General features: G+C 44.6%; 3 protein-coding genes across 3 annotated transcripts in view; all 3 read left to right on the forward strand.

The window, feature by feature from the left end:
* The window catches only part of LOC142210385 (uncharacterized), an 82,675-nt gene continuing 55,090 nt past the window's right edge, over nucleotides 1–27,585 (forward strand). Inside the window, 1 exon segment of the mRNA XM_075279488.1 lies at nucleotides 1–72. The gene's annotated coding sequence lies outside the window, so the exon portion shown is untranslated.
* LOC142210380 (uncharacterized) lies at nucleotides 26–27,342 on the forward strand. The gene is made up of 9 exons (XM_075279484.1): nucleotides 26–72; nucleotides 3,851–3,996; nucleotides 4,126–4,305; nucleotides 4,387–4,510; nucleotides 4,594–4,685; nucleotides 4,867–4,974; nucleotides 5,144–5,246; nucleotides 10,095–11,349; nucleotides 25,408–27,342. The coding sequence occupies exons 2-9, from the start codon at nucleotides 3,919–3,921 to the stop codon at nucleotides 26,678–26,680; spliced, it is 3,213 nt and encodes a 1,070-aa protein (XP_075135585.1). The 5' UTR covers nucleotides 26–72; nucleotides 3,851–3,918; the 3' UTR covers nucleotides 26,681–27,342.
* On the forward strand, nucleotides 23,456–24,677 carry LOC142209087 (gastrula zinc finger protein XlCGF66.1-like). Its single transcript, XM_075278028.1, has 6 exons — nucleotides 23,456–23,533; nucleotides 23,663–23,842; nucleotides 23,924–24,047; nucleotides 24,131–24,222; nucleotides 24,373–24,475; nucleotides 24,658–24,677. The coding sequence occupies exons 1-6, from the start codon at nucleotides 23,456–23,458 to the stop codon at nucleotides 24,675–24,677; spliced, it is 597 nt and encodes a 198-aa protein (XP_075134129.1).

Below are 27,585 nucleotides of genomic sequence, written 5' to 3' on the forward strand. Positions count from 1 at the left end.
TCATCTCCAGGTCCTTTCTCCTGCAGGATTTCTCCTCTCCCCTATATACAGTATACAGCTGCACAGGTGGAGGTATGTGTGTATATATGTGTACCCTCCTCAATATACAGTATACAGCTGCACAGGTGCAGGTATGTGTGTATATATATGTGTCCTCTCCCCAGGGCCGGCGTCAGCGCACGGCATAGTCGGGCAAGTGCCGGGGCCCACAGAGCCTCTGGGGGCCCCCCGGCACTTGCCTGTCACAATTTCAGCTCATCGGCGTCCGTCCGCCGATGAGCTGAATACATACGCGATGCAGGAGCTGCGAGATCAGCTCCTGCTTTAAAGCTCCGGCCCGGCTTGCGTGTGTAGGCGCGATGACGTCATCGCATCACGCTTACACACGCAAGCCGGGCCGGAGCTAAGCAGGAGCTGAACTCACAGCTCCTGCATTGCGTATGTGATTGGAGGGAGAGAGAGAGGAGCGTCGGGGGAACGAGGGAAGGTGAGTGATAGAAGGTGAGTGTAAGTGTTTGTTTTGTATTACATATTAAGGTGAAACATAATGAAGGGGGCCCATGAAACTGGGGGGCAAATGAAGGGGAGGGGGGGAACGGCATGACACTGGAGAACATGAAGGGGGTGGGGAGAGAACGGCATGAAACTGGGGACAGAGATGGAGGGGGCCCAAAGAAACTGGGGGGCAAATGAAGGGGAGGGGGGAACAGCATGACACTGGGGCATATGGAGGGGGGGAGAACAGCATGACACTGGGGCAGATGGAGGGGGGGAGAACAGCATGACACTGGGGCAGATGGAGGGGGGGAGAACATCATGACACTGGGGCAGATGGAGGGGGTGGGGAGAGAACGGCATGGAACTGGGGACAGAGATGGAGGGGGCCCAATGAATCTGAAGGGGCAAATGAAGGGGAGGGGGGGAACGGCATGACACTGGGGCAGAGACGGGGGACATGAAACTGTGGGCAGATGAATGAGGAGAACGTGATGAAACTGGGGACAGAGATGGAGGGGGGACATGAAACTGGGGGCAGAGGAAGGGTGTATATGAAACTGGGGGAGAGATGGAGGGGGGGCATATAATTTACAGGTGACTGTAGGAGGATTATACTGTGTGGGAGCACATAATGAATGAGTGGGTGGAATCAACATAAAAGTGGGTAGAGCTAAATTTGCAGCGGCGCGCATTTTGCCCCTCTTTCTACTCTTTAAAAGATTGGGAGGTATGGCGTTGGTGACGCCACACTCCTGCATGACATCACTCGCTTCATCTGCAACGCACAGTGTCTCGACTCCCCCACCTCCTTTACAAGGGGGCCCACTGAGGCTCTGTCGCCCAAGGGCCCATAAAAACCTGGAGCCGGCCCTGCCTCTCCCCTATATACAGTATACAGCTGCACAGGTGGAGGTATGTGTGTGTATATATGTGTCCTCTCCCCTATATACAGTATACAGCTCTACAGGTGGAGGTATGTGTGTGTATATATATATATATATATATATATATATATATATATATATACACACACCAGAAGAGGCAAGATATTCACCTGCTTCGTAGACTTTAAGAAGGCGTTCGACTCAGTATGGCACCCAGGCCTGCTCCTAAAACTCCTAGAGAGTGGAATAGGAGGAAGAACGTACGACGTCATCAAGAGCTCCTACACCGGAAACCAGTGCAGTGTGAAGGTGAATGGGAAAAGGACAGCATACTTCCAACAGGCCCGAGGGGTCAGACAAGGCTGTAGCCTGAGCCCAACGCTCTTCAACATCTATATCAATGAACTGGCTACAGCCCTGGAGGGCTCACCAACCCCAGGCCTCACCCTGAACGACCGGGAGGTGAAGTTCCTGCTATACGCCGACGACCTCCTACTCCTGGCCCCCACCGAGAAAGACCTCCAAGAAAGCCTGTCAGTGCTGGAAAAATTCAGCACCACATGGGCTCTACCCATCAACCAGAAGAAGACCAAAGTCATGGTATTTCAGAAGAAGGGCCACACTAAAGCCTCCACCACCCCACAATTCACACTGAACGGCTCCACACTGGAGAAAACCAACAGCTACACCTACCTGGGGCTGGAGCTCAGCCAATCAGGAAGCTTCAAAGCAGCAATAGAAACCCTGAAAGGAAAAGCCTGCAGAACCTTCTACGCCATCAGAAGACAACTGTACCACCTCAAACCACCGGTGAGGGTCTGGCTGAAGATATTTGACGCTGTCATCTCCCCGATCCTTCTCTATGGCAGTGAGGTTTGGGGCCCAGCCACCTACCCAGACCAGTCAAAGTGGGATTCCAGCCCAACAGAGAACTTCCACCTGGAGTTCTGCAAATACCTGCTCCATGTCCATCGCAACACCTCCAACATGGCCTGCAGGGCAGAGCTAGGCAGACTCCCCCTATGGCTCACCATACAGAAGAGGGCACTAGCTTTCCAGGCACACATCCAGGGGAGCAAGCCCGACTCCTACCACCACCAAGCATGGCTAAGCCACCTGAGCAAACCAGACACTCACCAACCAAACAACAGCCAACCACCAAACCAAAAACACCAACAGATGATAACCAAGGCCGAAATAAAGGCGACCACAGAGGCAAACAGAGAGCGGTACATTGAAGAATGGAGAAACTAAATAAATAACTCCAAGAAACTCAGCGTGTACCAATCCCTACAAAGGGACTACACCATGGCCACCTACCTGGAGAGAATACGCCACCCCAAACACAGGCAGACCCTGAGCCGGTATAGACTGAGCGCCCACAACCTAGAGATAGAGACGGGGCGATACAGACAGACGTACAAGCCACGGGAGAACAGACTGTGCCAGCACTGTGACCAGGGGGTCCTAGAAGACGAGACCCACTTCCTGCTACACTGCACCAAATACTCAGCTGTGAGGGCCGTCTACTACCAAAGACTCTCTGCCCACATCCCAGACTTCATATCTGCAGACGAGAAGAGGAAACTCTACATCCTACTGGGAGAAGAAGAGGCCACTGTGGAGATCGCTGCCCAATACGTGTCCAGCTGTCACCAAATAAGAGGAAGATGAGACCCCACGGACTATTATATTTATCCCAATACACCCGCCCCACCCCCATCTCCCCATATAGCGGTCACCAACGAAGAGGAAGATGAGACTCCATGGACTGTTATACCCCAAACCACCCACCCCATACCCACCACTCACCCACCCGAGTCCAACTCTCCCCCCCCACACACACACACACTTTACTAGCTTTGAAAATGCCAAATATCTATTCGAACGTGCCAATACAGCTTTTTTGATTTGATTTATATACTCTCCCCTATATACAGTATACAGCTGCACATGGACATATCATTAACCCCTTCACTGCCATCTCTCTGACCTGGGGTCGCCTCTCAGTGGTTCCAGATGCTGCTGCAGGGAATAACCTCAGCCATCGGTAACGGTAATGTTGTGGTTACTACACACATCTGTGCAGGGACACGCAATAGTGCGGAGAACACGCGGATCTGTATCCTTGTGTCATCCGTCACTGACCTATACTATGGATGGGCCGGGTCACAAATACAGACAGGTATAGGACCTGCGCCATATTTTGCAGCATTTCACTACAGTCCGGACACACAGACGCAAAAAATATAGCCGTGTATATGGGCCCATAATACCTTACCTGGGAGGAGGGGACTATGATGGTCTGTAACCTTTAAAGTTGTATTATATTCAGACTTACTTATCTATTTATACAAATTTAGCATTGTACAGTATATGGAAAAATGTGATTTCTTGCTTCATGTGTCAGTATACCTTTGTATCTACATAGTGGCAGCTTCTGTGATTTTTCTCTTCTTTCTATTCAGGTTGCAAACGTATAGGATCGCATGGACATCTTCCATATAAGATTATTATTCTGATTAGACTATAAAGGATGGAGCGGGACAGGGGCAAGATGGCCGAAAGTATAATAACCCTCACCCTAGAGATCCTGCACCAGCTTACTGGAGAGGTGGGAGATTCTGATGGTGTCACATTACATCATTCTTATCTATAGTAATAACAGATGATATGACTGGAGAGGTGAGGGACTCTGGGAATGGATGGAGTGATATTTATTAATGTGTCTCTCCATAACCAGGATTACACAGTAGTGAAGAAGACCTCTAGTGGGCGCTGTCAGGCTCCTGTCACTGAAGGATGGGGGAAGACCCTGAGCCCAATCCCGGAGCCTCCACCTCACTCCCTGATACATGAGGAGATCAATGGACAGAAGATCCTAGAACTCACCAACAAGATGATTGAGCTGCTGACTGGAGAGGTGACACTGCTGGGAATGCTGGGACATTATACAGGAGCGCTATGAAGGGATCTGCTGATGACTGTATCATTGTGTTGTCAGGTTCCTATAAGGTGTCAGGATGTCACTGTCTATTTCTCCATGGAGGAGTGGGAGTATTTAGAAGGACACAAAGATGTGTACAAGGAGGTGATGATGGAGGATCAGCCGCCCCTCACATCAGCAGGTAATAGACATGACTAAATACACACGGCCTCTCATTATCTGTATGGAAAGAATGAATTCAGTCCCTGTATGTGTTTCCTCCAGTTCCATCCAGTAAGAGAACATCACCGGAGAGATGTCCCAGTCCTCTTCTACCACCGGACTGTAAGGAAGAAAATGTCCTCCAGGATGATCAGGTAGATGGAGATAAGGTGACATGAAATCTTCCTCTGCCCTGTAGAAGGACTGTGAAGGTCTCGTGGTCAGTCTGGTTTTATCCCACAGTATTAGATGTTTTCTACTTGTGTAATGAGAAAGGTGGAGATGGCAGGATAAAGCTGACCATAGACATGACATGCTGTCTGGATCTTCTCACAGTTTTCTGGCTATGGAGGCTGCTGGATGAACAGTGGAGCAATGGAGAGATGTCCCAGTCCTCTTCTATTACAGGATTGTAAGGAAGAAGATGACTCCCAGGATGATCAGGTAGATGACAACATGGTGGATTTATCCAGGAGACCTGCAGCTATTTGGTCAGATAACTCCTGCTGTCACTTTTGGTGGTCATGATAATGAATGATCTTTTCTTCTCCTATAAAACATCCCACGTGACTTCTCCGTCCGTCTGGTGACTTTTACAATATTTGTTTCACAGCTTTTGTATCCGGGTGAAGATCTGAACATTATTAATGCTCCGGAGACATATGTGAGGGGTGATGAGGAGAGTAAGGAGGACATTCCTACAGGTGACCGCCCAGGTGAGTAGTCACCACTAAACAGAGAACAGTCACAGACTCTATTACTTCATCAACTATAACAATTCTGTGTTGAATTTTTCCTTGTGACATCAGTCTAACTGGTAAGACACATCCATTTATAACATAGACATAAAAATACAGCTGAAATATGGACATGAGATATTACTGTGTGAATCCTATTTCCTATTAATATCATTTGTTCCTCAATCACAGCCAAACGGCTGAACGGATTTAGGTCACATTTCACACATACCTAGATATTCACTAGGAAGGAAAAATAGGCTACTTATTAGGTCCCACACTCACCCGGTATCCCGACCGCGACCGGCGAACGTTCTCTCTGCCTTCGCTGTAGGACATGAGATGATGTCACCGCAGGTCTTTCAGCTCGGCTGCAATTGCCTGCAGTCTGGGGACAGGCCGCAGGTGAAGCCAAGCGGCCTGATACGTTGGTGTCATTGCATGGGCAGCACCAGTCAGCAAGTCCGCACCGGAGAAAATGGCGTCTTCTCCTGGGTCCAGAGCGACACCACCAAGCCGGCTGGCAGCGTGGAGTTGGCAGAAGTTCTGGCCGTGTCAGCACACATTCGCCAGACGGCTGCATAAGCAGCAGCAACTTGCCGTCAGGATTCGGGGCTTTCACACTGTATGGGGGTGGGTGGGAAGGGAAAAGGGATGTTGGGGGTCCGGGGATGAAGAGGGTTGTTGTTGGAGGGGGGATTGGAAAAGGGGTGTTGGGGGTCCGGGGATACAGAGGGTTGTTGGTGGTAGGGGGAAAGGGATGTTGGGAGTCCAGCGGGGAAATGGGAGCCAGGTGTTCAGGGTAGGGCCCGCAGGGAACTGTGGTAGGGATGCAGCACCCCGCTTTGCATATCTTCAACCGGCGGGGGCCATTGTCGCGAGCCGCAGAGAGGAAACGGCGGGGCATACGGGCAGGACTGGCGGCAAAGGGTGCGCTACGGTGGGGGTGACACATGAGGGGAGCGCCTGCGGGGTAAAGAGCCCAAGTGCATTGAAGACAGTGGGCCCGGGTGTGCGCAGGAGGTGGGTTGCGCAGGGGGTCAGGGGGCGGCGGACGAAGTCGCGGGTACTGCTAGTAAGACATATTTTCATCATCTGCTCTCAGTACCAAGAAGTAAAAAGTATTTGTCTAATTTTAGAATTTATTAACCATTCGCTCTCATTCAGAGGTGTAACTTGAACTTCCTGGGCAGTAATACTAATTCTGTAATGGGGCACCGACCTATTTTTATTTATTTTATTTCTCTTACTTGTATAGCACCAGTTCTTTACAGACATTATCAGTCAGTGTCCCATATAGGATTCCAGCACTCCAAACCAACATTGTTAACCACTAAGCTACCGTGTGTCCCATACCTATCTTACGCCATTTAGAATAGGGGTATTTTTTATGTGGCAGAGGGACCTTAGGGCCTCCATTAGGGTTTGTGTACTGGTACCTCTGTACCCCCTATAGGTATGGCCCTAATCCTATTAGACTCATACCTAGTTCCTAGTGGTCAGTGACAGCTTGCTGTGCCTCCCACTGGTCTGCTACAAATGCTTTTGCATGGCCATTTTCAGATCCCCACTGACCTCTTATTGGCAGTCACAATAGGTTATTTACAATACCAGAGTATGCTGTTTTGATGCTGTTTTGTTGCTATTTTTCATGTAGCTTAACCACTTCCAGACCGCCCATAGACTATTTACATCCGGACAGTGGTTACCTTGTTCTGACAGGACGTGCCGGTACGAGTTTGTGCGGCTGCTGAAACTGCGAGCCAGCTGTAACTTCAGCCGGAGCTCCCAGAGAGAAGGCAGGGAAGGTTTATTACCTTCCCTGCCTTCTCGATCGCTGTGTACCACCATGATGGGGCCGCCCTCTGACCCGGCGGTCACGTGATCCGCCAGGATCAGCGTCTTGCAAGAGCTGCTGGGTCCTACCGGACGCAGATCAGCTCTGTAAGCTATATACTACCGTGCAGGAGGCTGGATTTCTTCTGCAACTGGGGCTAAATGTACCAGCCCCAGTTGCAGGGGAAATTGGCCTCCCTAACAAAGAAAAAAGTTATTAGATGTCTCCAAAGGTCTCTTATGACATTTTGGGGACACAATCTGAAAAAAATATATAAAAAAAGTTTTAAAAAAAATGTAAATAAATTTTAAAAAAAATAAGTAAAATAATATGCCAATAAAACGCCGTTATTAAAGATTAGAGAGGAGAGGAAAAACTATTTTATAAAGTTTTCAGTAGCACTTTGTTACTGAATAAAAAAAAAAAAAGAAAAGAAAAGTGAAAAGCAGACATGATTTCCCTACTATTTTGTTTGTTTTCCTGGATATAAAAAAAAATTAAAACACATTCGAAAATAAAAAACAATATAAAAACAAAGCCCTATGTGTCCCCGAAAAAAGGATGCAAAAATTAGTTGACAAAAAAATCCTAAAATGTGTCTGGTCCTGGACCACAAATTGGCCCGGTACTGAAGTGGTTAAGTATAAACTATAAAGGTCTTGTCCTATTTTTCTCATGTCTCAAAGTAATCCAGCCGTGGCCCTGTTCACACGGGGCATGGGATGGTGTATTATGGTCCTGATTTTGACGCGGGAAGAATAGGACCAAAATGCGCCTGCCGCGTCTGTCGCGGTTTCTGACAGTCGCGACTTCCCACTCAAATGAATGAGCCTAGTCCGGATGCTGCTGCCACGAGGCGGACGCCGGGGCTGAATCAGCCACAGAATCCTTTTGAAGAAAGGGCAGCTCGCTTCTTTTTTGCGCTATCAGGAACAAACCGCTAGTGGAAAAAAGAACGCTGGCAGCCTGCATAGACCTCTATTGTGAGGGAGCAGATTTTGAGGAGCATTCAGCGCCAAAATCCACCCCCTCTTGCCCCGTGTGAACGATTCCTAACAGCTGCTCCAAAGCCATCATACATGACCATGCTGCTCCTCCCCTATGTCCTGACTATGATAAGGAAAAATAAACTGGCTACCGTATTAGCCAGTGGACATGAAATATAAAAATTGAGAGATTTTAGTAGTTGATACCTTTTTAATGGCTAACAAAGATGATGACAGATTGTAAGCTTTCGAGACTACTCTTCCTCAGGCATGGTATGACACAATTTCTGAAGCCATGCATATTTATATACAAAAGGACACAGGAATAAAGGCGACAGGTGATGGAAAGCAGTACACACAAATAAATAGAGAAGTTAAAAAAACAAATTGAGTTCATAGGACGGCCCTCTGGGTCTTATGGTCCCTTTGATTAGTCTAGCTCTTGTAGAAGGACATAAATCCATGTGACAGATTTAACCCCCTCTGGAATGTGTCAAAAATGGTCATAAGTTTATATTCCCATATTCTCCTGTCTCTCTTAGATTTGAAATTCCCCCTTAAAACTCAAATCTTCATGTCATTGATGATATTATGATTTTGATTGCAGAAGTGTTTTGGCACAGACTCAGTCTAAAGGATTAGGATATCGTCAATGAAGCGATAGTAGGCCAGAGGCCTGGTGGTGCAGGTGGATAGGAAGTCGCTCTCAAGCTTGGCCATGAAAAGATTACCGTACTGTGGCGCCATTTTGCTCCCCTTTGCTGTACTGGTCTGCTGTAGATAGATGCAGTCACCAAAGGAGAAGTAATTATTGGTGAGGATGAATTTTGTGAGTTTCACCACAGCTTCAGCATTCATACCTCGCTTTTCCATGAAGACCTGGCAGGCATTTACACCATCCTGGTGTGGGATGTTGGAGTACAAGGATTCTACAGCCATGGTGGCCAGGATGGTTCCCTCTGGAAGGGGACCTATGGTTGATAGATTATTCAATAGATCTGTTGTATCCTGAAGGTAGTTGGCTGTATCTTTCACTAAGGGTTTAAGAATACCCTCCACCCATCCAGAAATTTGCTCAGTGAGGGTGCCCACACATGAAATAATCGGTCTCCCTGGATTCCAGGCTTATGCAATTTTGGAAGCAAATAAAAAGTCCCTGTCCATGGACTTGCTGGTATGAGGCCACTTAGGCTTTTGGCTCCTTCAGATAGGCCGGAAATGATCTTTTTTAGTTCTCTGGAGTATTCCTCTAGGTTCTGAATCCAATTTGGGGTAATAGTGCGTATCAATCAGCTGTCTATGTCGTTCCTTTACTTAGTCTGATGTGTTCATCATGACTATTGCGCCACCTTTGTCCGCTGGTTTAATGATGATGTCTCTGTTATTTCTCAGGGATTTTGTATGGCCCTCCTCTCCTGGGCACTGATGTTAGACGGCCGTCTTTTGTCTGTGTCCAGGATAGTGGATTTGACCATGTGTCTGAAACTCTATGTAATTTCCAGATGGTTATTACGTCCAGTCGGAGGTGTCCAATCAGATGTCTCCTTTTTTTCCAAGATTAGACCATCTTCAGGAATAGGTTGCGTTTCCTCTGTGTCATGAAAATATTCCCTCAGGCTCTGTCTCCTGAAGTATTTCTCCATGTCACTACACACTTCTATTTTAACTAGGGCTTTAGAAGGACAAAATCCAAGTCCTTTAGAGAGCACCCCAAGTTCTGCTTTGGTTGGTTCATAAGCAGAAAGATTGATGACACAGTTGGATGTTTCCAAATCTGCGTGTGAGTAGTCAGGGAGTGTGTGAGATGGACACCACCTAATAGCACTCTGAGAGGCCCAACATCATCATCTGTTGGTCCTTCCTCTGAGGTCTGTTGTTAGATTGTCATCTGTTTTGTCACTACTGTCTTAGTTCAGTTTTGTTGTATATTTTGTAATTTGTATGGAAATTATTATCTATAAATGTTATTTTAAAAATAATTCAAATCAGTTTTCTTCTTGGCAGATGACTGCACATGGACCTCAGAGGAACATCTCATGTCTTCAGATTATAAAGCAGATGATGGTGGTACCACACAAGATACATATGAAGAACATGTTATTATCCCAGATATACCCTCAGCCCTTCACAGCAAAGATCCATCATCTGATCCTTCTATACAGGTCCTATCTTCTGATCCATCGCTGACTAAGGAGCAAAACAAGAGCCAGAGTAATGATATACATCAAAGAAATCACACCGGAGAGAAAACCTTTTCATGCTCAGAGTGTGGGAAATGTTTTATAAGAAAATCATATTTTATCATGCATCAGAGAATTCACACAGGAGAGAAGCCATATCCATGTTCAGAATGTGGGAAATGTTTTAACCAGAGATCAGATCTTGTGAAACATAAGAGAATTCACACAGGAGTGAAGCCATATCCATGTTCAGAGTGTGGAAAATGTTTTATTGACAAATCAAGTCTTCATAAACATGAGAAAGTTCACACAGGGGAGAGGCCGTTTTCATGTTCAGAATGCTTGAAATGTTTTAGCCAAAAATCGCATCTTCTTAGACATCAGAAACTACACACAGGGGAAAAAAAACATTCATGCCCAGAATGTGGGAAATGTTTTACTCAAAAATCATATATCCTTATACATCAGAGAATTCACACAGGGGAGAAGCCATATTCATGTTCCGAATGTGGGAAATGTTTTACACATAAATTAGATTATGATGTACATCAGAGAATTCACACAGGGGAGAAACCATTTTCATGTTCAGAATGTGGGAAATGTTTTACAAGCAAAGGAAAACTTGTTAAACATGAAAGAATTCACACAGGGGAGAAGCCATTTGTATGTTCGGAATGTGGAAAATATTTTACCCAAAAATCAGATCTGGTTATACATGAGAGAATTCACACAGGGGAGACGCCATATTCATGTTCAGAATGTGGGAAATGTTTTATAAGCAAAGGAAAACTTGTTAAACATGAAAGAATTCACACAGGGGAAAGGCCGTTTTCTTGTTCAGAATGTGAGAAATATTTTGGAACCAAAACAAATCTTGTTAGACATCTCAGAACTCACTCAGGTGAGAAACCATTTTCATGTTCAGAATGTGGGAAATGCTTTAACCAGAAATCAGATCTTGTTAAACATGAGAGAATTCACACTGGAGAGAAGCCATTTTCATGTTCAGAATGTGGGAAATGTTTTTCAAGTAAATCTCAACTTGTTACACATGAAAGAAGTCACACAGGGGAGAAGCCATATTCATGTTCAGAATGTGGGAAATATTTTAGAGACAAATCAAATCTTGTTAAACATCTCAGAATTCACACAGAGGAGAAGCCTCTCTCATTTTGAAAATGTGGGGAAAGGGCCAGGTCCTAAGTTTTGACTTCATGTGCCAAGAAATTTTAAGCAGTGTAGAGTTAGACTAGACAGTCTTAACAATAAACCGGATTTATCAAACACTGTGGTTTAGGACTGTTTATTGGTTAAATCTACCCCAGAGTTTATTCAATGGAGGTAATTTAAGACCTCCCCATGAATCGTTGATCAATAAGAAAACTTTTGGAACAATGTTGTGTGTATGTATGAGGCCAAAATAAAGCATTCCATCATGAAACCAGTGGTGGTAGTATCATGGTTTGGGATTTTTTCTTTCTGTATCTGGGCCAAGACAACTCATTATCATTAACCCTTTTTTTTGCCAAGGACGTCAGCTCTACATGCTCCCAGGGTGGCACTTCAGTAGCGGAGGACATAGCTACTACATCCTCCCTACTAATGCTGATATCTCTAGACTGCATGAACATATCTTGATGAAACTCATATTTAAAATGATACCAAGGTCTTCATGATAGGATTTTTACTTTTGGGGTGATTCACTGTTGAAAACGCTATTTGGCATTGAGATCCAACTACAGATCTCAATTCCCGACAGCGTTTCAACAGTGAATCACTCCAAAACTATAAGTTCTATCATCAAGTGCTTGGTATCATGTTAAAGATGAAATTCTCAGACTTTTGGGAGTCCAAGCTCTTGTTGTAGTTGATGTTTGCAGTACATATCGTATATATACACATTGTATACACCATAAGCTATTATTTTAAATGTATTTTGTATATGAATCTGAGATTGAACATGAGTTTTAGGTGCAAGTATGTGTTTTAGTGTATTTTTTTCAACAAATTTTTTGTGTTTGTCACAAAGTTGCATGAAGGTGGATGTGGCTATTGATGACTCATTGAGACCTATGTAATCTTCAGGTTGTCTACTTTCAAAAAATAATTAGGGTTTAGGGGTTCACTTACTTTTCACGGTGTGTAATCCCTACATTTTATAGGATGATATTTTTTTAACATTTCCAGCTTCAAAGCAGATTTTTGTTCCTTCCAGTTCTGGTGATTTTTTAGGAGGTTTTGTGCATTTAATTTTTTGTTTGGTTTCTGCTTTTAGCAAATAATATACATTTATTTGCAATTTTCATAAAACATTCACTTTAAATCAAAATTGCATGAAGTTTCCTGTTCGTATACAGTACCAAGTGGCATTCTGACAATGCTGCAGATGTCTATTATAAGAATATATATACCCGTATATACTCGAGTATAAGCCGACCCGAATATAAGCCGAGACCCCTAATTTTACCACAAAAACCTGGGAAAACTTATTGACTCGAGTATAAGCCTGGGGGGGGGATTCCACCATTGCAGATAAAGAGTCTGGTCATGAGCATTGCAGCTCAGTAACTCCATGGGGATCATAGTAATAGCAGTTAACCCCATCATGTCCCTCACATTAACACCTGTGTGCCTCACATAAGAGTTACTGATATGTGGGACATATGGAGGTAATAATGAGGTATCTTCATAATTAATCTTCATTAGTACCCTCATGTGTCTCACATATTAGTAACCCTTATAGGGGGCACACAGGGGTTAATATGAGGGACATGATGGGGTAACTGTTATTAATGTGCGGCACATGGAATTACTGAATCTAAATTAATAACCCCAAATGCCTGACATTACTAGGCAGAGTAACTAAAGGAAGGTCCCTGTGTGTGTCACGTTACTGGAGCTTCCTCTCCTCCATACAACAGACATCTTCCATAAGACAATGAATCCCGGCCACTCATCTGCAGGGTAGGTGCTAAATCCTAGTGTGCTAAAGGACCTCTGATGACGTCATGACCATGTGATTGGACTCTGGTATGGGCGGAGCTACTAGGATTTAGACTCAACCTCATCTGCAGATGTTACTTACCAGTGGCTACTAAGGTAACTTACCAGGACCTTTGATAACATCACAGTCACGTGACCTCATGACAAGCCAATCACAGAGCAGTAGCACTAAAGCACCTCCCCCTTCCAGGTCCTTCCAGTTTTCTGTGCTCTGTGGACCCTGACCCGTGTATAAGCCGAGGTGAGCTGTTTCAGCATGAAATAATCTATGGGGAAAACCCATTTGTTTCAAGGGAACCCACAATTCACCTCAGGAGGGTCACCAAGTCCACTGACTCAGGAAATGATGCCAACACCTCTGGAATGCCACTGGGACAGCAGGGGAAGCATGTCTGGGGGTATCTAACACACCAAAGTCCCTCTGTTACCCCAACATCACAGCCTAACTACACACTTTCCACAGTCAAAAAAAAACTCTATCAAAGTGGGAAAATACCTGGAAACCTTCTTTCCTCCCCCATTTGTATGGACAGAAACCCAAATTTTAAGATAAAGAAACATTACCAAGCACCCCTTTAAACCACGTTGCCCATGACAACCACAGATTGAATAGGCAATGGGAAATCCAACAGTACCCACCCTTAACTGTCATTGTGGATGTGTGTGTGTGATGTGGTGAGACCTTCCCAAAATTCACTATTCTGGCACTTAATATGAGCCCTTCCAAATTAAGTTAGAGGCCCTTAAGCTGAGCTACCAGCAGAGATTGAGGGCCTTCAGGTGACTTCAGCCTTTTACCTGCAGCGTTTTAGGCTCTTTAACTTAGTTCAGCCTTGCACCAGCAGAGATTTTGGCTCTTTGGGTGAGTTGAGCCTTGCACCAGCAGAGTGTTAGCCCCTTTAAAATTGTTATCCCCTAAAACGGTGGTTCCAAAACCATCACTCTCATTGTGTGGGATTGATGCAGTGGATTGGAGTGAGGACATTGATAACATTTTGGCATCAAGTCCTGGGGGTAACTTTTATTTAGAGGACCGCAAAGGGGGAGAATTGGCTGCAACCACTACTAGCGGTAATGGTCCTCTAATATCGGACTCTACATTACCTCTACAGGGTTCTGATCAGGTGTTAATAGTCCAAACAACATGCTCCAGTACTTTAGATGTAGATCAGAAACCACTTTCCCTTCCGACACCAGATTTAACCAAGCTTCATCATCATCATCATCATCATCATCATCATCATCATCCTGCTGAGATGGAGCCACTAAAGGAAACCTCGTCTTCCGAGGCATGTTCTGGAGCTGTGACTGAGCCAAATCTAAACACATAGTCCTTTGGAAGTGAACAAAATTTCACCAGCAGTGTTTTTTTGGGTGAGTTGAGCCTTGCACCAGCAGGTTTTTTCGGGCCCTTGGGGTGAGTTTAGCCTTGCACCAGCACATGTCCCGTAACATCAGGTGGGCCCTAAGTTCTGTGCTTTGCACAAAGTTCCACTTGACCACCGATGCGTGGACAAGTGCATGCAGCCAGGGACACTACATCTCAATCACAGCACACTGGCTGAATGTAGTTGAGGCTGGGACCGGGTCGCAAACTGTGGTGGCCTGCCTTGTCTCCCCGTCCAATATTCCTGGCAGGAGTGCTGAAACACCACCCTCGTCCTCTGCCGCCACCACCATTAAATCAACCCCAGCTATGAGCTGGAAACGCTGCAACACTGGCATGGGGAGACGTCAGCAGGCCATGCTGAAGCTCATCAGTTTGGGGGACAGACAGCACACTGCCCCCGAGGTGAGAGATGCCATCCTGGATGAGATGGCAATGTGTTTTGCGCCGCTGCACCTGGGCCCAGGCATGTTTGCGAGTGTGATAATGGCTGGAACCTGGTAGCGGCTCTGGAGCTTGCCAGCCTCCAACACGGTCCATGCCTGGGCCACATTTTCAGCTTAGTGGTGCAACGGTTTTTAAAAACGTACCCCAATTTACAAGAGCTACTGGTGAAAGTGCTGCCCTTGCGTGCTCACTTTGGCAAGTCTACAGTCGATGCTGCTAGCCTTAATACACTCCAGTAACGCCTACATCTGCCTGAAGCACCAGGTGTTGTGCGAGGTCACCACACGCTGAAACACTGTATACCATGTGTTAAGCAGGGTACAACACAAACCAGGCCCAAGCACCAGGAACAGACGTTACAATGGTTAGCGGATAATGCTTCCAGCTGCTTTTCCACCAGCCAGTCAGCCACTAACTGCAGTTGTGTTCATACCCAAGAGTCTGCCCCTCCTTCCTCCCAACATGCCCAATCTTCCCAACAGAGTCATCCCACCCTTGCCCTCTCCCAGGATCTCTTTTCGGTTCCTTTTACTATCTCTCCCTCTGTTGAACCACTTCCCGATTCCCAGGAGCTACCAGACGACTTTGTGTGTCCTGATGCCCAAATACTGGAGCATCCGCCATTTTCTGCCAATTTTGTGGTTGTTGTCCCGCAACCGACGTTTCTGGGCCTCAGTGATGATGACGAGACACAGTTGCCATCAGGGCAAGCTGTGGTTATGTGCGGTTTGCAGTAAGAGGAGAGTGAGCAATTGGAAGAGGAATTGGTGGACGACGAGGCCACCGACCTGAAATGGACAGGGGTGATGTATAGTGGGGAAAGCAGTGTAGATGTGGAGGCAAGCTAAGCAGGAAAAAAGGTGGCTAGAGGCAGAGGCATGGACAGGGGTGATGTATAGCGGGGAAAGCAGTGTAGATGTGGAGGCAAGCTAAGCAGGAAAAAAGGTGGCTAGAGGCAGAGGCATGTCCAGAGGCACAGGACAGATGCTTCACAGATGCCAGGCCAGAGGCAACAAGGCCTAAGATTTTCCGTGTACTAGCCATATGCGCAAAACTGGCCCTTGTTGGCAACATCCCTCGATGGTGTAGAGATTTCCTCCATGAGGCTAACAACTGCCATCCGGTCCACACCCACCAGGGGCACACTCTCCAAGGTCTGGGACACGTTAATGGCACACCCTGGCCAAACTACTGCCACTGAGGAGCCTATTATCACCAGGAGGAACAAGTATAGGCGCATTTTGCGGGAGTACCTGGCCGACCACAGCCCTGTCCTCTCCGATCCCTCTGTGTCCTACACTTATTGTGTCTCTAAGTTGGATTTGTGGCTGGAACTTGCGCTGTACACATTGGAGGTCCTCGATCCCTGGTATAAGTATCAAATCTCACCCTTTGTTCTGGTACAGGAGAAGAAAAAAAATCGCACAAATTATATGTAAATATGGAGGCAAGCTAAGCAGGAAAAAAAGGTGAATAGAGGCAGAGGCATGGACAAGGGTGATGTATAGCAGGGAAAGCAGTGTAGATGTGGAGGCAAGCGCAGCAGTAAAAAAGGTGGCTAGAGGCAGAGTCATGGACAGGGGTGATGTCTAGGGGGGAAAGCAGTGTAGATGTGGAGGCAAGCTAAGCAGGAAAAAAGGTGGCTCAAGGCAGAGGCATGTCCAGAGGCAGCAAGGCCAAAGATTTTCTGTGTACTAGCCACTCGCGCAAAACTCGCCCATTTGGCAGAAACTTATGCGAGATCTTGCTTGTCTTTGAGGAGTCCACCAAGAGGGTCAGCTGTGAAAACGCACTAGTGAGTGTAACAATCCTGCTCCTGTGTGTGATGCGAGAATCCCTCATCACCATCAGGGATAACGCATTGTACGTTGAGGAGTCGGGCATAGGAGCAGAACCATCCCAGCACGATAGTCAGTGCACACTCCTGTCCACTTCACAGTGTATATTGACGGAGGAGGATGACGAAGTGGTAGATGATATCATTGTTACACAGGAGGCTAGCGGCACCCTCTGGCAAAACTACCGCCACTGAGGGGCCTAGTGTCACCAGGAGGGACAAGAATAGGCGCATGTTGCGGGAGTACCTGGCCGACCACAGTCCTGTCCTCTCCCATCCCTCTGTGCCCTACACTTAGTGGGTCTACAAGTTGGATTTGTGGCTGGGACTTGCAATATACACCTTGGAGGTCCTTTCCTGCCCTGCCACCAGCGTGCTATTGGAAAGGGTTTTCAGTGCAGCCAGTGGCATCATCACGGATAAGCACAGCCGTCTGTCAGCTGACAGTGTTGACCGGCTGACTTTCATCAAAATGAACGGCCAATGGATAGACCCATCATTTACATGTCAGTTACATGACAAGTTTAGTGCGGTTTGCACACTTTGCAAATCTAAACTGAGTAGGGGTTCTGAAAAGAGCAACCTTACCACCTCTTGCGTGCGCTGTCATTTGGAAGGCAAGCCCTGGGCTCAGTGGGAGAGAGCAAACGCAGGACAATCGTCGCCAGGCGTTGCCGACACTGCCTCTTCCACTGTTTACAGTGCTGGTGCTGCAGTCCAGACCACCAGCCTTGATACCTACACATCTGTCTCTGACACTTTGGGGATTTCACTCTCATCCACCCTTTTTGCCTGCACCATCATGCGCCTCTTCCCAGCCACTCCCCATCTCCCAGGTGTTTCATTGCAGGCAGAAGTACAGCGCAAGCTAACCACATGCCCAAACCTTCAAAAGCCTCATCTAAAAACTGCTGGCCTGGAGATGTTTGAATTTTAGCTTGTGGATACTCAGGCCTTGTATGGTGAGCAGTATCCCAGTTTGGGATTATTGGTCCTTGCTTTTTCAAGGACAATGGGCGAACCGTCACTGTCACCGCTGAGCGTTATTTGAACCTCAGTTGGAAGAATTGAGTGAAGCAACTAATCTGGGAGACATCTGGTTTCAACAGGACAGGGCTACATCCCACACTGCTAGGATTTCAATGGCGAGATTGAGGCAAATGTTCCCCCAGCGCCTCGTCTCTGTGAGGGGTGACGTGGAGTGGCCTGCGCGCTCACCAGATTTGAGCATTTGTGACTTTTTCCTTTGGGGGTACCTAAAGGAAAAGGTTTTTAAAAATCGACCACATACCCTGGAAGAACTTAAGGACAGAATCAGGGAGGAAGTTACGGCAATACCCATCCAAATGTGCAGAAGAGCTGTTGAAAACTTCAGAATTCGCCTTCAAGAGTGTATCGCTGCTGACGGCCGCCATCTTCCTGATATCATCTTTAAAACTTAATGTAAAAAAACTAGATTCTGAACTGATTTAAGCAATATAAACATAATTTCTGCAAGTTGAGTTGTTTTTGTTTTATATCCCTTTAAAACCGGTTCATACCTTTTGCCCCACCCTGTATGTGACACACAAAACGCAGACAAGACAAACAACAAAGGGAGGTCAGCTAGCCAGGGTTCGGTAACAGTCGAGCAATGCAGTGCCAAATCGAAGTCCAAAAGAATAGTCAATAGGGAAAGCCAGAGGTCAGGATAAGGAATACAAGAATAAACAGCAAGAGAAAGCCAGCACGCACAAGGCAATAACAGGCACCAGTGTGAATGTGAGCCAAGAATAAATAGGGGCGGAAGAACCCGCCCTGGACCTGATAGGACAAGGGCAGAAGAAGGGTGTGGTGCAAATTCAATTACAGAACTAGAGCCGTGTTCACACAGTGCAACCAAGAACTCTAAGCAAGGAACTAAACTATGCACGCCTCCTGCACCACAGCATGCGAGCAGAGGGTGGCGTAGTGACCTGGACAGGCAGAGATGTTACACATGCTGATTTAAAAGAGGGATTGTGCTTGAAATCGTTGTCTTCTTCTGTTAACTATGGTTACCCCCAAGGAAACAAGTGTAATCATCATTGCTTTGCATTAAAAGGGCTTTATAGGAAACGACACAGCTGCTTATAAGATTACCCCCAAATCATCCATCTATTAGATCATCAAGAATTTCAAGGAAAGAGATTCAATTACTGTGAAGAAGTCTTCAAGATACACAAGACCAAGTCTAGAAAGTTCCAGGACTAATCCGCGCTGCCGGTTCTGTGAATTTTTCTTTTTTCTTCCGTATGGAAATGAGTCTTCAGAAAGCACAGAGGGCATCCCCTCTGCTCTCTGAAGACTCTCCAGTGACGCTTCTGTCCTCTTCTCCCGACGCCTCTTCGCTGAATCATCAGCCAGCAGAGTTGACTTCGCTTTTCCGTTCGGCCATTTTCCTGTAGCCTCTTACACAAGCATCCGTTCGGCCACAGGAATATGTCCGAACTGTGCTTTCTGTCCATTTACATAAGGAATAAAAAAGAAAATTCTCATGAATGGCGTTGCAGATCAAAAAATAAAACGTGGGAGAATAATAGCCTTTCTAAAGGCTATTCCGACTTGGTAGAAAAAGGGATTCTAATGATAGAGTCCCTTTAAAGGGATTCTATCAGCAAAATCATGCTGATAGAGCCCCACATATGCGTGAATAGCCTTTTAAAAAGGCTATTCAGGCACCGTAAATGTTATATTAAACTACCCCCCCCCCCCCCCGTTTTAAAATAAAACCCTAAAACAGAATGTGATAAACTTACCCATCATGCACAGGAGGCGGGCATTCAGGGTTCGCCGTCTTCTTCATCCACGCCTCCTCTTCCTGCGATGTCCTCGGGTCCCATCTTCCTCCGGCACTCGCGAACTGACATTGCTAAAAAAAAATGGCCTGGGCGTATGCGCAGTAGCCGTAGTAGAAGCAGCATGCTACTGCGCATGCGCCCCGGCCATGTTTTTTTTAGCAATGTCAGTTCGCGAGCGCTGGAGGAAGACGGGACCCGAGGACATCGCAGGAAAAGGAGGCGTGGATGAAGAAGACGGCGCACCCTGAATGCCCGCCTCCTGTGCACGATGGGTAAGTTTATCACATTCTGTTTTAGGGTTTTATTTTAAAACGGGGGGTAGTTTAATATAACATTTACGGTGCCTGAATAGCCTTTTTAAAGGCTATTCACGCATATGTGGGGCTCTATCAGCATGATTTTGCTGATAGAGCCCCTTTAAGATCATTGTTGTCTTTCCTATGATATCATGTTAACACAGCTGAATTTTAAGACCAGCAAACTGCATAAACTTCTGCTTTATCAGAGGTGATCAAACTTAGTGATGATCAATTAAGGAAGGGAATTTGATTTGCAGCACCTGGCCGCTTCTCAATGTCTTAATTCTATGGAAGCAGTAGGGGTGTACTTCATTTTTCACATACGGCTTCTGCATTTTGGCCTAGTTTTTCTAAAATCATACGATGACAGATAAATTTGGCAGGCCGCAGGAGATGAGCAGCTGCCAAAGCCTCTGGGTCTCTACTGTAGCATACAGAGCTGACCAAGTCGCCATTTTCTGTGTCGCCATTTTGATTAAGATCGCCGGCGCCCAGTATGAGATCCAGGGATGGCATTATATTGCCATGACAGTCGGGAGCAGGAAGGGGTTAAAGAGGGTGGACGTTATTATCAAATCCTCAGCTTTTCTGTATTGCACCGGAGCCGGCTCTTACTGAGAGGATTTTGTCTGGCAATTAAGAAATAGAGGAAAGAATAAATAAAAGACAAAACGGATTTCAGCTCAGGATTTCATAAAAAAGGAATGAAAATCCATTGATAAACTTGATAGGGAAATCAATACGTTCATATATATTCCCTATATGTGTATACATTCTTTCAATAACTTAAGCTGGTAACATGCATCTCCAGGTCAGCTTGACCCATATTCCATATTAATCAGAATATTTGCAGACATAATGCCGCACCCCATAATAAACAGAGTAATAAAGTGGCTGGAATAAAGTGATAAGATGGTTATTAAAATAGCTTAAGATGAGACTAATGGAAAAACCCATGTCAAAATAGACTTTGTTATGCCACACGGTAAGGTGACTAAAACATACCCTACGTAATGCTCACTGAGTTAACCTCATCATCAGATGTCAGAACAGTTAGAATATTCATGATTAGGGGCGGGATATTCTTGTAATACTCATGTATAGAAATTGCTGAATCCTAACAGTTAATGATTACTCAATGACACACCCATACACGCCTACCGAGTTAATGATTACTCTATAATACACCCTGTATGTACGCCCACTTCTTTGGGTATAAGAAGAGATGATTTGTTCAATAAACTTTATGCTTTAGCTCAGATTCATCTTGTTTCTGTATCATTGCATCACTGACGCTCCGGAGTGTGACGTAATTTGGAATCCATCCAATATACTTAAATGGTCCCATTGAGACCACCCTGACAAACTGTAATACAATATTAATTAATATTAATAAATAGAATAAGTAATTAGATGTGAAGTTTGTGGCATATTTACTCTTATGGAAGTAAATCATTGGCTTTTTCATGAATTAGAGGAGATTTCCTTGATGATTATTGTGGCTCATACTCAGCTATAATAAACCCAATTTTTAGTTTCTATGTTTAAGGGAATTTTCTGACGACAAATCAAATTTTCATACTGATGTCCTATCCACAGGAATCATCTCTGCTGCATCTGTTATATCCATTGTCTACCATCCATTTCTCCATAAACATACCTGTTACTGTCACTTTGACATTACTTTGGTTTTGCTTGCCTTAGAGAATTAGAAATGAGCTATATAAAGTCCTAGGAGCTCTGACAGTGTTATACACGATGTTTTATAGAAAGGTTCCTAGGAGTCCTGACAGTGTTATACACTATGTTTTATAGATAGGTTCCTAGGAGTCCTGACAGTGTCCTACACTATGTTTTATAGATAGGTTCCTAGGAGTCCTGACAGTGTTCTACACTATGTTTTATAGATAGGTTCCTAGGAGCCCTGACAGTGTTCTATACTATGTTTTATAGATAGGTTCCTAGGAGCCCTGACAGTGTTCTACATTATGTTTTATATATAGGTTCCTAGGAGTCCTGACAGTGTTCTACACTGTTTTATAGATAGGTTCCTAGGAGTCCTGACAGTGTCATACACTATGTGTTATAGATAGGTTCCTAGGAGTCCTGACAGTATTCTACACTATGTGTTATAGATAGGTTCCTAGGAGTCCTGACAGTGTCATACACTATGTTTTTAAGACAATTCAAACTGCAATTTGTAACACACTTATTTGACTCAAAATTAATTTTGGATCTGAACCATCTTAAATAAAACTAATCTTCAGAGGTTCACCAATGTCTAGTCCTAATTTACGATGAGATACATGTCACTCCTTCATGATGACTGATAGTTTCTCTAGTTTGTTTCTCATAGAAGATTTCTCCATCTGGTATATGTATCAGTAATCATTTACGGCACAATGTCGGGGTCACTGTTGACAATCCTCCTGCTCGCAATGGTCCTGGTCCCTGTTGACAATCCTCCTGCTCGCAATGGTCCTGGTCCCTGATGATATTCTCACATACTGACGGGGAAGGCATAAAAACAAAACGCCGAGACTCCTCCAACAGCACAGACTGGAGCCTGACTCCTCCCACAATGGTCATGACATCACCAAAGGTCCTGTAGCTCCTCCAGCAGCACAGCCTGAATCCTGGCTCCTCCGAAACTTGTCACTGATCACATGATCATGATCTCATCTACAGGTCCTTTCTCCAACAGGATTTCTCCTGTCCCCTATATACAGTATACAGCTACAGAGGTGGAGGTATGTGTGTATATATATATGTGTATAGTCACCGTCTCTGTCTGTCTGAATTACTAAACCACATGGACATATCATTAACCCCTTCCCTGCCATCTCTCTGACCTGGGGTCGCCTCTCAGTGGTTCCGGATGCTGCTGCAGGGAATAACCTCAGCCATCGGTAACGGTAATGTTGTGGTTACTACACACATCTGTGCAGGGACACGCAATAGTGCGGAGAACACGTGGATCTGTATCCTTGTGTCATCCGTCACTGACCTATACTATGGCTGGGCCGGGTCACAAATACAGACAGGTATAGGACCTGCGCCATATTTTGTAGCATTTCACTACAGTCCGGACACACAGATGCGAAAAATATGTCAGTGTGTATGGGCCCATAATACCTTACCTGGGAGGAGGGGACTATGATGGTCTGTACCCTTTAAAGTTGTATTATATTCAGACTTACTTATCTATTTATACAAATTTAGCATTGTATATGGAAAAATGTGATTTCTTGCTTGATGTGTCAGTATACCTTTGTATCTACATAGTGACAGCTTTTGTGTTAATTTTTCTCTGCTTTCTATTCAGGTTCTAAACGTATAAGATCTTGTGGACATCGTCTATATAAGATCATTATTCTACTTAGCCTATAAAGGATGGATAGAGACAGAGGGAAGATGGCAGAAAGTATAATAACCCTCACCCTGGAGATCCTGCAGCAGCTTACTGGAGAGGTGAGAGATTCTGATGATGTCACATTACATCATTCTTATCTATAGTAATAACAGATGATATGACTGGAGAGGTGAGGGACTCTGGGAATGGATGGAGTGATATTTATTAATGTGTCTCTCCATAAACAGGATTACACAGTAGTGAAGAAGACCTCTAGTGGGCGCTGTCAGGCTCCTGTATCTGAAGGATGGGGGAGAACCCTGAGCCCAATCCTGGGGCCTCCACCTCACTCCCTGATACATGAGGAGATCAATGGACAGAAGATCCTAGAACTCACCAACAAGATGATTGAGCTGCTGACTGGAGAGGTGACACTGCTGGGAATGCTGGGACATTATACAGGAGCGCTATGAAGGGATCTGGTGATGACTGTATCATTGTGTTGTCAGGTTCCTATAAGGTGTCAGGATGTCACTGTCTATTTCTCCATGGAGGAGTGGGAGTATTTAGAAGGACACAAAGATGTGTACAAGGAGGTGATGATGGAGGATCAGCAGCCCCTCACATCAGCAGGTAATAGACATGACTAAATACACACAGCCTCTCATTATCTGTATGGAAAGAATGAATTCAGTCCCTGTATGTGTTTCCTCCAGTTCCATCCAGTAAGAGAACATCACCGGAGAGATGTCCCAGTCCTCTTCTACCACAGGACTGTAAGGAAGAAAATGTCCTCCAGGATGATCAGGTAGATGACAACATGGTGGATTTATCCAGGAGACCTGCAGCTATTTGGTCAGATAACTCCTGCTGTCACTTTTGGTGGACATGATAATGAATGATCTTTTCTTCTCCTATAAAACATCCCACGTGACTTCTCCATCCGTCTGTTTCACAGCTTTTGTATCCGGGTGAAGATCTGAACAATATTAATGCTCCGGAGAAATATGTGAGGGGTGATGAGGAGGGTAAGAAGGACATTCCCACAGGTGACCGCCCGGGTGAGTAGTCACCACTTAATAGAGAACAGTCACAGATTCTACTACTTCACTGGCTACAGCAATTCTCTGTTGAATTTTTCTAACTGGTAAGACACATCCATTTATAACATAGACATAAAAATACAGCAGGAATATGGACATGAAATATTACTGTGTGAATAAGACATATTTTTTATATTTAGCTTTTTATAGCCCAGAGTAGATTATTATATTAAGAGAAGGAAAAAGTATAAAGGTCTTGTCCTATTTCTGTCACGTTTCATGTAGTAATCCAGTCTTACAACTGCTCCAAAGCCATGACCGCTCCATACATGACCATGCTGTCCCGCCCCTATGTCCTGTATATGATAAAGCAAATGTAGTCAGGGAGTGTGTGAGACGGACACCACCTAATATCACTGACTCACAGGAGACTTTATGGGTCTCCACTGACCATTACACAAGAGGAGAGAGCAGTGACATATGAACCTAGGAAGATGGTGGCTGCAAGATAGGAGAGGAGAACAACCTGGTGGCCAAACATCATCATCTACTGATCCTCGCTCTGAGGTCTGCTGATAGATGGTCATCTGTTTTGTCACTACTGTATTAGTTCATTTCTGTTATATATTTTGTAATTTGTATGGAAATTATTATATAGAAATGTTATTTTAAAAATAACTTAAATCAGTTTTCTTCTCGGCAGATGACTGTACCTGGAGCTCAGAGGGACATCTTGTATCTTCAGATTATAAAGCAGATGATGGTGGCATCACACAAGATACATATGAAGAACATGCCATTATTCCAGATATACCCTCAGCCCTTCACAGCAAAGACCTGTCATCTGATCCTTCTATACAGGCCCGATCTTCTGATCCATTACAATCTGAGATGCAAAACAAGAGCCAGAGTAGTGATGTATATCGAAGAAAACACACAGGAGAGAAAACATTTTCATGTTCAGAGTGTGGGAAATGTTTTATAAGTAAATCGCATCTTCTCATTCATCAGAGGATTCACACAGGAGAGAAGCCATATTCATGTTTAGAATGTGGGAAATGTTTTAGACAGAAATCAAGTCTAATTGTACATCAAAGAAATCACACAGGAGAGAAACCATATCCATGTTCAGAATGTGGGAAATGTTTTAGTGTGAAATCAAGTCTTGATAAACATGAGAAAGTTCACACAGGGGAGAGGCCATTTTCATGTTCAGAATGCTTGAAATGTTTTAGCCGTAAATCATATCTTCTTATACATCAGAGACTACACACAGGGGAGAAAAAAAATTCATGTCCAGAATGTGGGAAATGTTTTACAAAAAAATCATATCTCCTTATACATCAGAGAATTCACACAGGGGAGAAGCCATATTCATGTTCTGAATGTGGCAAATGTTTTAGACAAAAATCAGACTATGTAGTACATTACAGAAGTCACACGGGAGAGAAGCCATTTTCATGTGTACAATGTGGGAAACTTTATAGCGTTAAATCAGCTCTTGTTAGACATCAGAGAATTCACACAGGTGAGAAACCATTTTCATGTTCAGAATGTGGGAAACACTACAATAAAAAATCAGATCTTATAATACATGAGAGAACTCACACGGGAGAAAAGCCATTTCCATGTTCAGAATGTGGGAAATGCTTTACAAGTAAAGCACAACTTGTTAAACATGAGAGAATTCACACAGGGGAAAAACCATTTTCATGTTCATTGTGTGGCAAATGTTTTACAAGTAAAGCTCAACTTGTTAAGCATGAAAGAATTCACACAGGCAAGATGCCTTTTGTCTGTTCAGAATGTGGAAAATATTTTAACCAAAAATCAGATCTTGTTATACATCAGAGAATTCACACAGGAGAGAAGCCATATTCATGTTTAGAATGCGGGAAATGTTTTACAAGTAAATCACATCTTGTCATACATCAGAGAACTCACACAGGGGAGAAGCCGTTTTTATGTTCAGAATGTGGGAAACGTTTTAGCAGTAAGTTAGGTCTTGTTATACATCTCAGAATCCACACAGGAGAGAAACCATTTTCATGTTCAGAATGTAGGAAATGTTTTAGGCAGAAATCAGATTTTGTTATACATTACCGAAATCACACAGGGGAAAAGCCATTCTCTTGTTCAGAATGTGGGAAATATTTTGGAAACAAATCAAATCTTGTTAGACATCTCAGAATTCACACAGGGGAGAAGTCTCCCTCAATTTGAGAATGTGGGAAAGGGCCATGGCCTACGTTGTGACTTCATGTGCCAAGAAATTTTAAGCAGTGTAGTGATAGACTAGACAGTCTTAACAATACACCGGATTTATCAAACACTGTGGTTTAGGACTGTTTATTGGTAAATCTACCCCAGAGTTTATTCAATGGAGGTAATTTAAGACCTCCCCATGAATCGCTTATCAACAAGAAGGCTTCCGGAACAATGTTGTGTGTATGGATGAGGCCAAAATAAAGCATTCCACCATGAAACTCAGTGGTGGTAGTGTCATGGTTTGGGCTTTTTTTTTCCGCTGTCTCTGGGCCGAGACAACTCGTTATCATTGATGGAACAATGAATTCTGAATTATAACAGCAAATTCTAAAGGAAAATATCAGATCATCTTTACCAGGTGCTGAATCTCAGGACAATATGGATCATGCAACAAGAGAAAAACCCTAAACAACACAAATCGTTCTACCAAGGAGAACAATAAAGTTAAAGTTTTGAAATGGCCAAGTCACAGTCCAGACCTTCATGCAATAAAAATGTTATGGAAGGACCTGAATCTAGCAGCTCATGGGAGGTAACCCACCACAGTAGCAGAGTTATTGCTTCTTTGTATGAAGGAATGGGCTAAATTTCTATCAAGCTGATGTCCAGGACTAGTCAACAATGGAAAATTTTAGATACAGTTATTGTTACACAAGGAGGTCTACTATAAATAAATTATCAAGTTCAATATTTGTGACTCATTTGTTTGATTTGGTTCTCTTTCTTTTTACAGTCTACACCCTTTAACCTCCCATGTGGAGAACTGGTCCTTGCAGGGAGACCACAGGTTCCTACCTCTCAGAGTGGTGCTGGTGTAGGTGGCAGCTGACCAGAAAATAGGCAAAGCACCAAATGGTCAG

Source organism: Leptodactylus fuscus, chromosome 6 (genome assembly GCF_031893055.1).
Source record: "Leptodactylus fuscus isolate aLepFus1 chromosome 6, aLepFus1.hap2, whole genome shotgun sequence".
NCBI classification, from domain to species: Eukaryota; Metazoa; Chordata; class Amphibia; order Anura; family Leptodactylidae; genus Leptodactylus; species Leptodactylus fuscus.